The 12,324-nt window shown below is 33.4% G+C and overlaps 1 protein-coding gene across 2 annotated transcripts in view; it reads left to right on the top strand.

Moving 5' to 3' along the window:
• ITFG1 (integrin alpha FG-GAP repeat containing 1) overlaps nt 1-12,324 on the top strand; it is a 256,647-nt gene that overhangs the window by 31,718 nt on the left and 212,605 nt on the right. For both annotated transcript variants that reach the window (XM_081273851.1, XM_081273850.1), the window contains exon 6: nt 6,145-6,239. In XM_081273851.1, the coding sequence (XP_081129977.1) occupies nt 6,145-6,239 (95 nt within the window). The remainder of the gene's footprint in view (nt 1-6,144; nt 6,240-12,324) is intronic.

The raw sequence follows: 12,324 nt of genomic DNA, 5'->3' as shown, positions 1-12,324 counted from the left end.
GGAAAATTACTCAGCAATAAAAGAGAATAAAATCATGGCATTTGCAGGTAAGTGGATAGAGTTTGAGAAGATAATGCTAAGTGAAATTATCTAATTCCAAAAATCCAAGTGCTGAATGATTTTCTTTGACATAAGGAGGCTGATTCATAGTGGGATAGGGAGAGGGAGCATGAGAGGAATAGAGGAATTCTATATAGGGCAGAGGGGTGAGAGGGTAATGAAGGGGGCATGGGGTAATTAATGATGGTTGAATGTGATGATCATTATTATCCAAAGTACATGTATGAAGACACTAATTGGTGTGAATATATTATGTACACAACCAGAGATATGAAAAATTGTGCTTTATATATGTAATAAGAATTGTAATGTATTCCACTGTTATATATAAATTTTTAAAAATAAATAAATAAATAAAAAGAATCCTGCTTCTCCAACATCCTAAGACTTGTTATTTTCTACTTTTAGATTATTGCCATCTTGGTGGTGACAAAATGCTGTCACATATGGTTTAGATTTGCATTTTGTAATTACAAATTATATTGAACATCTCTTGATGTGCTTAATGGCCAGTTGTAAATTTTCTTTGGAAAAGTGTCCAATCCTTGCCCATTTTTATTTATTTTGTTTTTAAATCCCATATTTTTAATGGTGCATGATAATTATACATAATATGAAGATTCATTTTTATATATTTGTATTCAATATAATTTGGCCAATATAATTCTATAATAATTTCCTGTTTCCTCTCTTCCTCCCTCCACCTGATCCATTTCCTCTATTCGATTGATTTCTCTTTGATTTTCATGGGCTCACCCTTCACCTTTCTTTTTCTTGTCCTCTCTTTCTTTCATATATAGGAGAAAACATACTACCCTTTTCTTTCTGAGATTGCTTTATTTCACTTAACATATTATTCTCAAGTTCCATTAATTTTCCTGCAAGCAACATAATTTCATTCTTCTTTGTGGCTGAAAAAAAACTCCATTGTATATACTTATACCATATTTTCTTTATCCATTCATCAATTAATGGACCCTAGACTAGTTCCATAGTTTGGCTACTATGAATTGCGCTGCTATAGTACATGGGTCTGCATATATCTCTATAAAATGCTGACTTTAATTCTTTAGGATAAATACTGAGAAGGGGTATAGTGGATCTTATGGTAGTTTCATTCCTAACCTTGATAGGAATCTCCATAGTGATTTCCATAGTGGTTGTAATAATTTACAATTCCACCAACAGTGTAAAAATGTTTCTTTTTCTCCACATTCTCTTCTTCATTTATTATTATTTGTATTTTTTAATATCTTTATTTCATTTATATGTTATGCTAAGGATTGAACCCAGTGCTTCATGCATGCTGGATGAGCACTCTGCCACCTAGCCACAATCCCAACCCTTATTGTGTTTCTGATAACTGCCACACAGACTATTGTGAGATGAAATCTTAGTTTTGATTTGCATTTCTTTACTTGCTAATGATGATGAGTATATTTTTATATATTTGTCATCCATTAGTATTTATTCTTTTGAGAAGTATCTGTTTAATCCATTTGCCCAGTTATTAATTAGATTGTTTGTTATTTTAACAACACTTTCTTGCTGGGGTTTTTTTTGTTAGTTCTTTATATATTCTTGATATCAATCCTTTGTCAGAAAAGTAGCTACCAAAGATTTTCTCTCATTCCATGGGTTCCCTCTTCACATTCTTAACTGTATCCTTTGCTGAACAGAAGCCTTTTAATTTCACGTCATCTCATTTATTAATTCTTGGTATTATTTCCTGAGTTTTAGTGCTATTGAGGAAGTCATTTTGCTTGTGCCTGTATGTTGGATTTTTGATCTTATGTTTCTTTCTAAGAATTGCATAGCTTCTGGTGACATTCCTAGACCTTTGATCCATTTTCATATCATTTTTGTGCAGAATGAGAAATATGGATCTAGTGTCTCTCTCTCTCTCTCTCTCTCTCTCTCTCTCTCTCTCTCTATATATATATATATATATATATATATATATATATATATATATATATATAACCATTTGTTAAAAGCTTTTAACAAATGGTGCTAGAAAAATGGGATGTTAAAAGCGTGTCTTTTTCCTCCTTTTTCAAGGATGGATATGGTTATGTGTGTTTGTCTCTGTGTCTTCTGTTCTGTTTCACTGGTCTGTGTGTCTGTTTTTATGCCAGTACCATGCAGTTTTTGTTACTGTAGCATTGTAGTATAATTTGCATTCAGGTATTGTGATGCTTCCATTGCTTTTTTGACTAGAATTGCATTAAATATTCTGGATCTTTTATTCTTCCAAATGAATTTTAGGCCTTTTTTAAAATTTATTTTTTATACTTCTAATCAGTTATACATGATAGCAGAAAACTTTTCAATTCATTGTACACAAATGGATCACAACTATATTAAAACAAATGAATGATAACAATTTAACAAACATATGGAGATATTAACACCCACTTACATTGCTTGCAGGAATCTCAGATAGTGAAACCACTTTGGAAAAGTGTTCAAAAAGTCAAACATACAGTTAGTTGCCTTATAGCCCAGGCATTCCATTCCTGATACTGAAAAGACTTGAAATCATATATCTCCATGAATACTTGTACATGAACGTTAATAGCAGAAAAATAGTGGAATCAAGCCAATGTCCTTTGACACATGAATGAATAAACATATGCAGATAATCATACAATATTGTCCAACATAAAAGGACTGACACATATTTCAACACTGATGAACTTGAAAACATTATTCTAAATGAGAGAAGCCAGACACAAAATGCCATGTTGTATCATTTACTTATATGAAATATCCCAAATAGGGAAATGCATAGAAATAAAAAGCAGATTAGTGGTTGTCAGGAGCTAGAAGAAAGGAAAACAGAGAGTACATAAAGTGTAGAAGGTTTCTTTTGGAGGTGATGAAAATGTTTTTAAATTAGAGAGTAATATAGTGAATATGTTAAAAACCACTGACTTGTATACTTTAAAAGAACAAAAAGTTTATATATGAAATATATATATTTTAGTTACCTTTGTGACTACTGGGACTGAAAAACCCAACCAGAACAACTTATAGAGGAGGAAAGGTTCATTTAGGGTCTTTATTTAGGGTTCAGAGGTCTCAGTCCAAAAGTGGCTGGCTCCATTCCTTGGGGCTCAAGGTAACACAGGACATCATAGCAGGAAGTGTATGGCAAAGGAAAGCAGCTCACATGATGATCACAAGATTTCAAGCAGGTGAAATCTTGACTTGCCAAAGACAAATATATTACCCAAGCCATACCCCCAATGCCCCACCTCCTCTAGCCACACACACCCTGCCTTCTTTTAGGTTTACAAACTGGTAACCCAATTATTTCCTCCCTGAACCTTCTTCCACTATCTTATATGTGAGCTTTTGACATATCACTTCCAAACCATAACATTCCGCCACTGGCCACCAAAAGCTCATTCTTATCTGACTTTGCAAAATACATTTAGTCCATTCCCAAGAGTCCCTATAGTCTAAACTGTTCCAAGATTGCTCAAATTTCAAGTCCAAAGACTTCTCTGATGTGCAAGGAAATCTTACAATGTGAACTCCTGTAAAATTAAAAACAGTTTACAAGTATCCAATGTATAATGGCACAGAAAAAAATTCCCATTCAGAAAAATAGGGCATAGAAAGAATGCATAGGACCAAAACAAGACTGAAATCCAGCTGGGCAAACATATCTGTGTCTGGCATCTGAAGCACACGGCCTCATGATGTTCTCTCCAAAGGGTTTGTGTAGATTCGCCCATGTGGCTTTACTGGTTGCATTCAAAGTGGCCTTTTTGTTGGCTTGTCTCTGCTCAAATCCTGAAACTTTCCTAGGATGGTGTCCCTCACCACTGGCATTTCTTAATCTCGGGTCTGCACTGCAGCTTCAGCTTCCTCCACATCTCCATATGTTGCCCTCTCAGGGGTGCCCCCAGGGACTCTGACCCTGCTGTGCTTTGTCTGGCCTTGAAATCATGGTAGAAGCCTCCATGACCCCCTAAGTCCAGCATCCTGCATTCCTGAAGAATCAGCATCACCTGGTTGATGCTAAGATCTGCCACAATTTGGAGCAGTTTCCAAGCTTCTGGGGACTCTAGTTACAGAGCCTCTCAGTACCTAGGTAGCTGAACTTGTTGAAAAAACTTCCTAGGCACTCTTGTGCAAGAAGTGCGCCCCACTGATCTCTTCTCAAGAGAATTTTTACTTTTATTCCCTTGAGCTTGAAATGCGTATTGTCTTGCCAACTCCTGAGATGCCCTCAAACCATCTTTCTTATTGTATCTGGGCAGTCTTTAGCATTCCTTTAGTAGCAGTAATGTCTTTAACAACTGCAACTTCCTTAGCCCAATTTTTTAAAATATTTTTTTTAGTTGCAGGTGGACATGATATATTCTTTATTTTTCATTGATTTTTTTAAAAAATGACCGTGGAATGCATTACAATTCTTATTACACATATAGAACACAATTTTTCTTATCTCTGTTTGTATATAAAGTATGTTGACACCAATTTGTGTCCTCATACATGTACTTTGAATAATGATGTCTATTACATTCCACCATCCTTGTTAAGCCCCTGCCCCCTCCCTTAACCTCCCACCCCTCTGCCCTATCTAGAGTTCATCTATTCCTCCCATGCTCCCCCTTCCTACCCCACTATGAATCAGCCTCCTTATATCAGAGAAAACATTCAGCATTTGTTTTTTTGGTGTTGGCTAACTTCACTTAGCATTATCTTCTCCAATGCCATCCATATACCTGCAAATGCCATAACAGAACCACACATCAAAAAGACAACAATTATAAATATTACATATACACAAACAATGGAGCATCTACATTCATCAAACAAACTCTTCACAAGTTCAAAAGTCAAATTGACCATAACACAAGTAATCTTGGGTGACTTTAACATACCTCTCTCACCACTGGATAGATCTTCCAAACAAATATTTATTTTTTTAATGTGTTGCTGCTGATTGAATCCAGGGGCTCACACATATGAGGCAAGCGCTCTACCACTAAGCTATAACCCCAGCCCCTGAGTCCCAGTTTTATTCCCACATTTCAAGTCCAAGTTTTTCAAATATTTCTGCTTTGCTTTCTGCTCCTGATTATTACAATAAATTTGGCTTATACCCACCAGCAATATCCATATCACCGCCTGAATGCTATGCTATCTAGAAATTACTTTCACCAGATTAAGAAGTCCTTCACTTTCAAAATTATCCTCACATAAACTCTCAAATCATGGGCAAAATGCAGACAGTTTTTCAGCCAGAACATAACACAAATGGCCTCTATTCCAAATTCCAGTGGAGGTCTTCTATGAACCCTCTTGAGCCCTGTTTTCACTGCTCACTATCCCATTGGCAGTCTGGTCTTCTGAGCTCCCATGATAATCAGCCATTAAACTTTGCTTACAACAGTCTAAAGCATTTCCAGCTTGCCTTGTTAAACACCTCAAAATTCCTCCAACCAATTTCAAAATGCTCCAAAAGCTTATGAGCTACATGGTCAGGATGGTCACATCAACAACCAATATCTGGTGCCAATTTCTGTTTTAGTTAGCTTTTTTGCTGCTGTGACTAAAAGGACCCAACTAGAAAGACTGTAGAGGTGGGAAAGTTTATTTGAGGGTTCACAGTTTCAGAGGTCTCAATCCATAGACAAGAGACTCCATTCCTTGGAGGCTCAAGGTGAGGCTGAATATCATGGCAGAAAAATGTAGCAGAGAGAAGCAAATCACATGGTAGACTCCCCTGGCCAGATACAAAATATATACCCCAAAGCCACACCCCCCAATGCTCTACCTCCTCCTGCAACAACTCACCTTCCTTCTTTTACCATTCAATTAATCCTATAAGGTGATGAATTCACCAGTTCGGTTAGGACTCTCAGAATCCAATCATTTCTTCTCTGAGCCTACTTGCATTGTGCCACATGTAAGCTTTGGGAGGACACCTCCCATCCAAACAATAACAATATCTCAATAAAAACAAATAATCTTAAAATGTTTGGCATGCAGGGAGAGTTTTCTACTTGAGCAATACTCATTTGATGTTTACCTTAAAAAAGTTATTTTTATTTTATATTTTAGAAATTTATCATGGCATCCTGCTTTGACCACTAAAAGTAAAATGCGAATTCCACATTCTCATGCATTTATTGATCTGACTGAAGATTTTACAGCAGGTAAGTTGCACATAAATGTGAAATATGTAATTTAAATTGCCTAAGAATTACAGATTTTACTTATTCTTGTATTCACTTCTTCGTGGACTGAATGTTAAGACCTGACTGTTAAAAGTTTATAAGAAATCATTTGAAACTTAAAAACAGTACTGAATATAATAAATAAGTTTATAGTTATTTTATTGTTGTTGTTTGTTATCCACCTCAAAATTTGAATTCTCCCATTTTATGAATTCATGATAATTTTGTCATGTTGCCTGATGTTTCTTTCCTTTATTTTTAAAAGTCTTTGACTAATGCTAAAGAAAAATATTTAGTTTATGTACTCCAAAACGATTTTTTTTAAAAACTTTTTAATATGGAAAAAATTTAACATAGAATAGTAGGCAAAATAATATAAATATATGCACACTTAATTCCCTAGCTTAGTTATAAATGATATCTTAGTTATGAATGCCAGTCATGTTTCATTTCTGTACCCATCCACACAAGTCTCTCCACCCCAGATAATTTTAAACAAAATCCAAACATATAATTTCATTTATACATACTTCACTCTCTGTATCTCTGTAGCCACCAAAAAAATAATTTTGAAACCTAAAAAATTAAATAATAAAGTTGAGTATCATCAAATATCCTGTCATTATTCAAAATATCTCACTTGTTTTTATCAAACCAGGAGCTAAACAAGACTCAACAACAGACAAAAAAAAAAAATTATCTGTGTCTGGATTTTCCTCATTGTATCCCCATGATATTAGCATGTTACTCTGGCTTCTGTTCTTAGTGTTTAGATTTAGAACCTTAACCAGAATCCAGCTTTGTAGGATCAACAGGCAGGAGTAGTGGTCAGGAATACTTCCAGTGCGTTGCTGTGTGTTTCAGCTCATTATGGAGACTGATCATTTAACTTTTCTTTTATAGTGTAAAATTGTTCTCTAGCTTAGGGTTTGCTCAGCATGGGTCGTCTACTATACTGCTCCTTAATGGTTTTAGCAGCTATGATAATTGTTCTCAGGTCCATTATTTCAACAGGAATTGCAAAATTGTGGCACACTAGATATGTCACTTTTCTGTATATATTATTAGTTGGTGTTTCCTATTTAAAAAAAAAAAAAAAAAGAAAAAACTACCACCATGATCTTCAGTCAGTGTACATATATAGTGTACAGTGTGACAGGCAAAGATAAATCCTTTATTTTTTCTTCTCCCCATTTTTTGTCTCCAGTTTTCAAAGGCTTATGATCTGATTTTGCTATGACATTTTTAGTCACTGAACTAATTGCAAATGAACAAAAAAGGCCTGATGGCTGCTAAAAGTAATAAAATTTAAGAAAGAAAAGACAACTAAAATTATGTTCTTTAAGCCTTTTATTAACTCTAAATTTGTTATGAATTTTGCTAGCACATTTTTATGAATACAATTTGAACAGTTAAGAAATTAGCACCCAAATGTACTCTGAATTTTACTGATTTAAAACAAACAAAGCCAGTCCTTTACATAGTAAGCTCTTTATGGTTCTGAGTTGTTTGGTTTCAAATGTACACTTACAATGGAAAAATAAGAGGGAATTGAACAAGGAAAACAGAGGTTATTTTTAGTTTGGCTTATCTGGCACACTAAATCATATGAAACTGTCAGTAGTAATGGTATGAGTACTTCTTGCCATGGAAGTGGTCTTAACAACTCATTTTTCAAGATGAGGAAATTCTATAGTTGTAAGCTAATTTTTCTGTTACCTCACTGACATTACACATACACATACTTTTCCCCACATAATTTTTTTTTTTTTAGGAAAATTCTGTCATGATGTTTTAAAAATTTACTTTGAGTTCAATAATATTAGACTTTCTTAAAAATATTGACTTTGCATTTAAATAATTTCTAAAGAATTCTTGGGTATTTTTACACAATCAACAAAATCTGCCTTATGAAATTCTGACATAAAATGACGCAATTGTGTTTACAGGAGGTATGAGTTTTAAGTAAACAATCTATTATATAAAATGAAAAAAAATTCTGATAATCACTTTTAAGAAGTTAAAATATATTAAGGAAATATTAAAAATTTATAATTATTAGAGTTGTGACATTCAAATTGCTATCTCCTTTAAAGTTATGTCAGCATTCATTGAGTACTTGTTCTATGTAAAGCCCTCTGTAATCATTTGTGAGTTATAAAGATGGCAAGAAGTGCCTTCAGCTGTCAAAGATCATTTAGTTAGTCTGGAAGAAGCAGACTAACTAAATTTAGCCATAATATGTGGAAGAATGAAGTAAATCTTTATTAGTTAGACAAACTGTTCTTAATGACAAAGGAAATCATCACACAAGGCTTAGGACTATGGAACCCTACAAAATTGATCAAAGAATTTGACCAAATTTTAAACTATGGTGAGCTTCTCATTGTCCAGAGTGTACTCATTCCTTAGGATATAGAAAACTTTCTGAAGAATAAGCCTTTGAAGAAAAAAAAAAAACAAAAATAATTTTTTTTTTTTGGCATTACTGGGGATTGAACTTATTACCTTTTTAAATTATCGTCAATTTAAAGGATGGAAAATAATGGTATTTAATTATGATTTTAGTATGCATTTCTCAGATTATTATTGAAGTACATTTTCTTTGCTTTTGCAAGTTGACCATTTCTTAGTTTTCACTATGGATTGCTGTGTTTTCCTTTTCAGATCACTGTTTCTTCCTTATGTTTTTATTTTGGTTTAAGTTTTGTTACTCTGTCAGGCAAAGACTTATTTATAACCACTGGCAATTCTGATTCATGACTACTACAGCTTTTTAAATAGACTTCAAGTGTTCAAGTTACTTAATACTGTGAACTATTCTATATAGTGATCTGATCAAATTATTCTCATCATCTCATTTACATCAGTAATACATCTCAAGAAAATCAAATCTGGCTATTAATTCTTCAGGCTACCCCTCCATTCATAACAGCAATGACCATTAATCAGCTAGAGCAGATCCTGAAACACTCCTTTTCTTCTGCAAATGAAAATCAGCCTTACTGTCTGTTTAGCTCATTTGATAACTAAAGAATAAGTATCTACCTTCAAAAAAAAAAAAAAAGAGAAAGAAAATATCAGAATTCAGGTCCTTGTCCAATATGTAGACCATTACTTTCTCTTAATATTCTTTATTTGGGATAATTTGATTTTCAATAAAAAGTATTTGTGCCTACATGTAGATGTCCATTGTCAGTTTGATCCCAGAGCTAGAGAAGAAGGTCTAGATCATAACCTGAAGTTTAGGAGTCTTCAGTATTTTTAAGGCCATGGATAGACAGAGGGCTACAAACTTTGTTTGCTTTTGAATTATTTTAAAGTAGCATGGTTATGGTAAGAAATTTTAAATAGTTCAAATGTATATTCAGTTTCTTCTAGCTGATGCATCCTGTGCAGGTCTACACACAATTTTGTGTTTGGTCCAAGTTGAATTAGTGTGTAGATAATTGTCATTCTGTCTTAATTCATATATATTAGCATATCAGTATATGCTAATATAAAATTGACCTTTTATAGATTCATATCATTCCATTATATAGAGGTGCTATAATTTACTTAATATTCACCTCTTGGTGGACAGTTAGATATATTTCTTGTTTGTTTGCAACAGTGTTCCAGTAAATATTTTTGTACGTATATCTCTCTGTTCTTATGCAAACATAAGTATATTAGCTATTATCAGAAGTTTATTAAGGTTGTAATTATGTGTATTTTCCCTTAAATAATGTTTTTCGGAAAAGTGGATAAAGAATAAACAAATAATCACAACTTTCATTTTTTTTTGTTTTTTTTTTTTTAGAGAGAGAGGGAGAGAGAGAGGGAGAGAGAGAGAGAATTTTTAATATTTATTTTTTAGTTCTCGGCGAACACAACATCTTTGTTGATACGTGGTGCTGAGGATCGAACCCAGGCCGCACGCATGCCAGGCGAGCGCGCTACTGCTTAAGCCACATCCCCAGCCCACAACTTTCATTTTGAATTCTAATAAATATTGTAGTTTCCCTTCAGAGTTTATACCAAATAAACCTTCCTACAAAAAGTATATGAAAGTAGTCATTCTTACCAAATTTGGTATTTTATTTTATATTGTAAAATATATAATTATTAATTATGAGTTATTTCAGGCATACCAAAAAATATATATATGACTTTTGGTATTTTCCATTTTTTTGTCAGTTTCACAGGGGAAAATTGCATCTTGTTTTGATTTGCATTTCTTGAGTTATATCATTAATGTCAAACAGCTTTACATACACTTACTGACCATTTATAATTCTTTATTTTGGAATTGCCTATTCAAGTATTTACCCATTTTTCTGTTAGAGTTTTTCCTTTTCTTTTTTTAAAGTTTATTTTAAAAAGTTTTTTTTTTTACCTTAAGAAAATTATTTCTGCTTTTTGGTACATTATAAATGTATGTTGCGTGTTTTACTTTGTAGAAATTCCTTTTTTCTTTCAATCATATATAACTGTTAAATATTTATTAATCAAATTTGTCTTTTCTTTCATGGTATCTTTGTTTTGTGTCATGCTTGGAAAATGCCACTTGGATGTAATATTTTGGGTAACAAACAAGTTTTTAATTATTTTTGGTGCTTTTATGCTTTTGCATTTAAATCTTTGACACAGTTAAATTTTCTCATTGATATTTTAGTTATATATTTAGATATTCACTTCTCCATTTTAATTGTCATCAGTATTGTCTATTCAACAGCACAGACCATGTAAGTCCTGCCTTGCTATGGAGGAATTAATTTCTTCACTTATTGTTTACTTGCATTCTCCCTTATAGACTATGTTGGTATATTATTCTTCTGGAAGTTTTCCTTAAGTAAAAGAAATAGTGAGATGATTGATCATTTAAATAAGAGATTTATTACATTTAAATAAAAAGGGTTACTTTAAAATGTTATGTTGTAACATTAAAATTTTACCAATTTATAATATGTGTATATAGGAAAGGTAACCTGTTTGTTTTCTAAAATTGATAGAAGGCTGAATGCCTTACCTTGGGTAATTTATTTTTTACCCAAGGAAATTTAAACTTGTCAATTAAATTTATCTTTAGGCTGGATGTACTTTGCAGTGTTAGTGAGCTTGCCCTGGGTTTGATCCCCAGCATATCTGTCTCACACACATACACAAAAGGTGTAGGGTGGAATTATCTGAGTGTTTAACCTTTTAGTCTTTTGAGAGTTAAGTTTTAGTTTTTCTGTATCTTTTCACATTCTTTCTTCCCCTAGCAAAAATAGGAGCTGGTTAGAACCTAAGAATAGGCTTATATGTTAAAGGATTAGAAGGAGACCTTTGTGTTGCCCTTAGATCTTTGTGCCTTTACTTTGGTGGCCCTTATGTATTAAGTGCCCTGCTAGCATTTGCTCCCTAAGTTTGCAGTTGGGCACCAAGAGTTCCTGACCTCTTTTCCTGACACAAAGGCTAATAATTCACTTTAGCAGACTTAATTCTGCTTCTTATGTATTCCTTTGAAACTCCATCGCATCATATATCTATAATTGACTGTCTATGGCCCCATCTTTTGCCATATGATTCATTTTCCTTGTACTATATTAGTCCCTTTGAAGGTCCATTGACTCTCAAATTGGCTACCTTTTATGTTCACCACAGGTGATTTTGAATTCCTTCTCTACAAATAAAAGTTAAGGTCAGTTTGAAAATACTAGGTTGGTCCCTTCTACACAGTCTAGAAAAGACACTTAGGAGAACCACTATAAGTACCTCTTATTCTAAAAGAAAGGCTCCTGCTTGAATTCCAATAGGAAGCAGGGTCTAGTTCCCATTAATTTGTATGTTTTGGGAACTATGCCTCTACAAGTTGGACACTAAAACTGGTCAAGGGAAGTGATATCAGATCTCCTCTTGTCCTTCTGACTTTCACTAGCTCCAAACCTTCTTATGTAGCCTGGCATCCTGACTTGAGTGTTTTCTACCTGTCATTTAAAGTAAAACTTTTTCAGACCCTCAAGTTTTCCATTAAATATGAAAATTAGAATATTAAAATCTTCTCCTCTCAATAAAGTATTCTTTTCTCTGTTTTTAAATT

Source organism: Spermophilus citellus (genome assembly GCF_964194105.1).
Source record: "Spermophilus citellus genome assembly, chromosome: 18".
NCBI classification, from domain to species: domain Eukaryota; kingdom Metazoa; phylum Chordata; class Mammalia; order Rodentia; family Sciuridae; genus Spermophilus; species Spermophilus citellus.
Note: the sequence above shows the minus strand (reverse complement) of the source record. Positions and strands in the feature narration are given on the sequence as shown.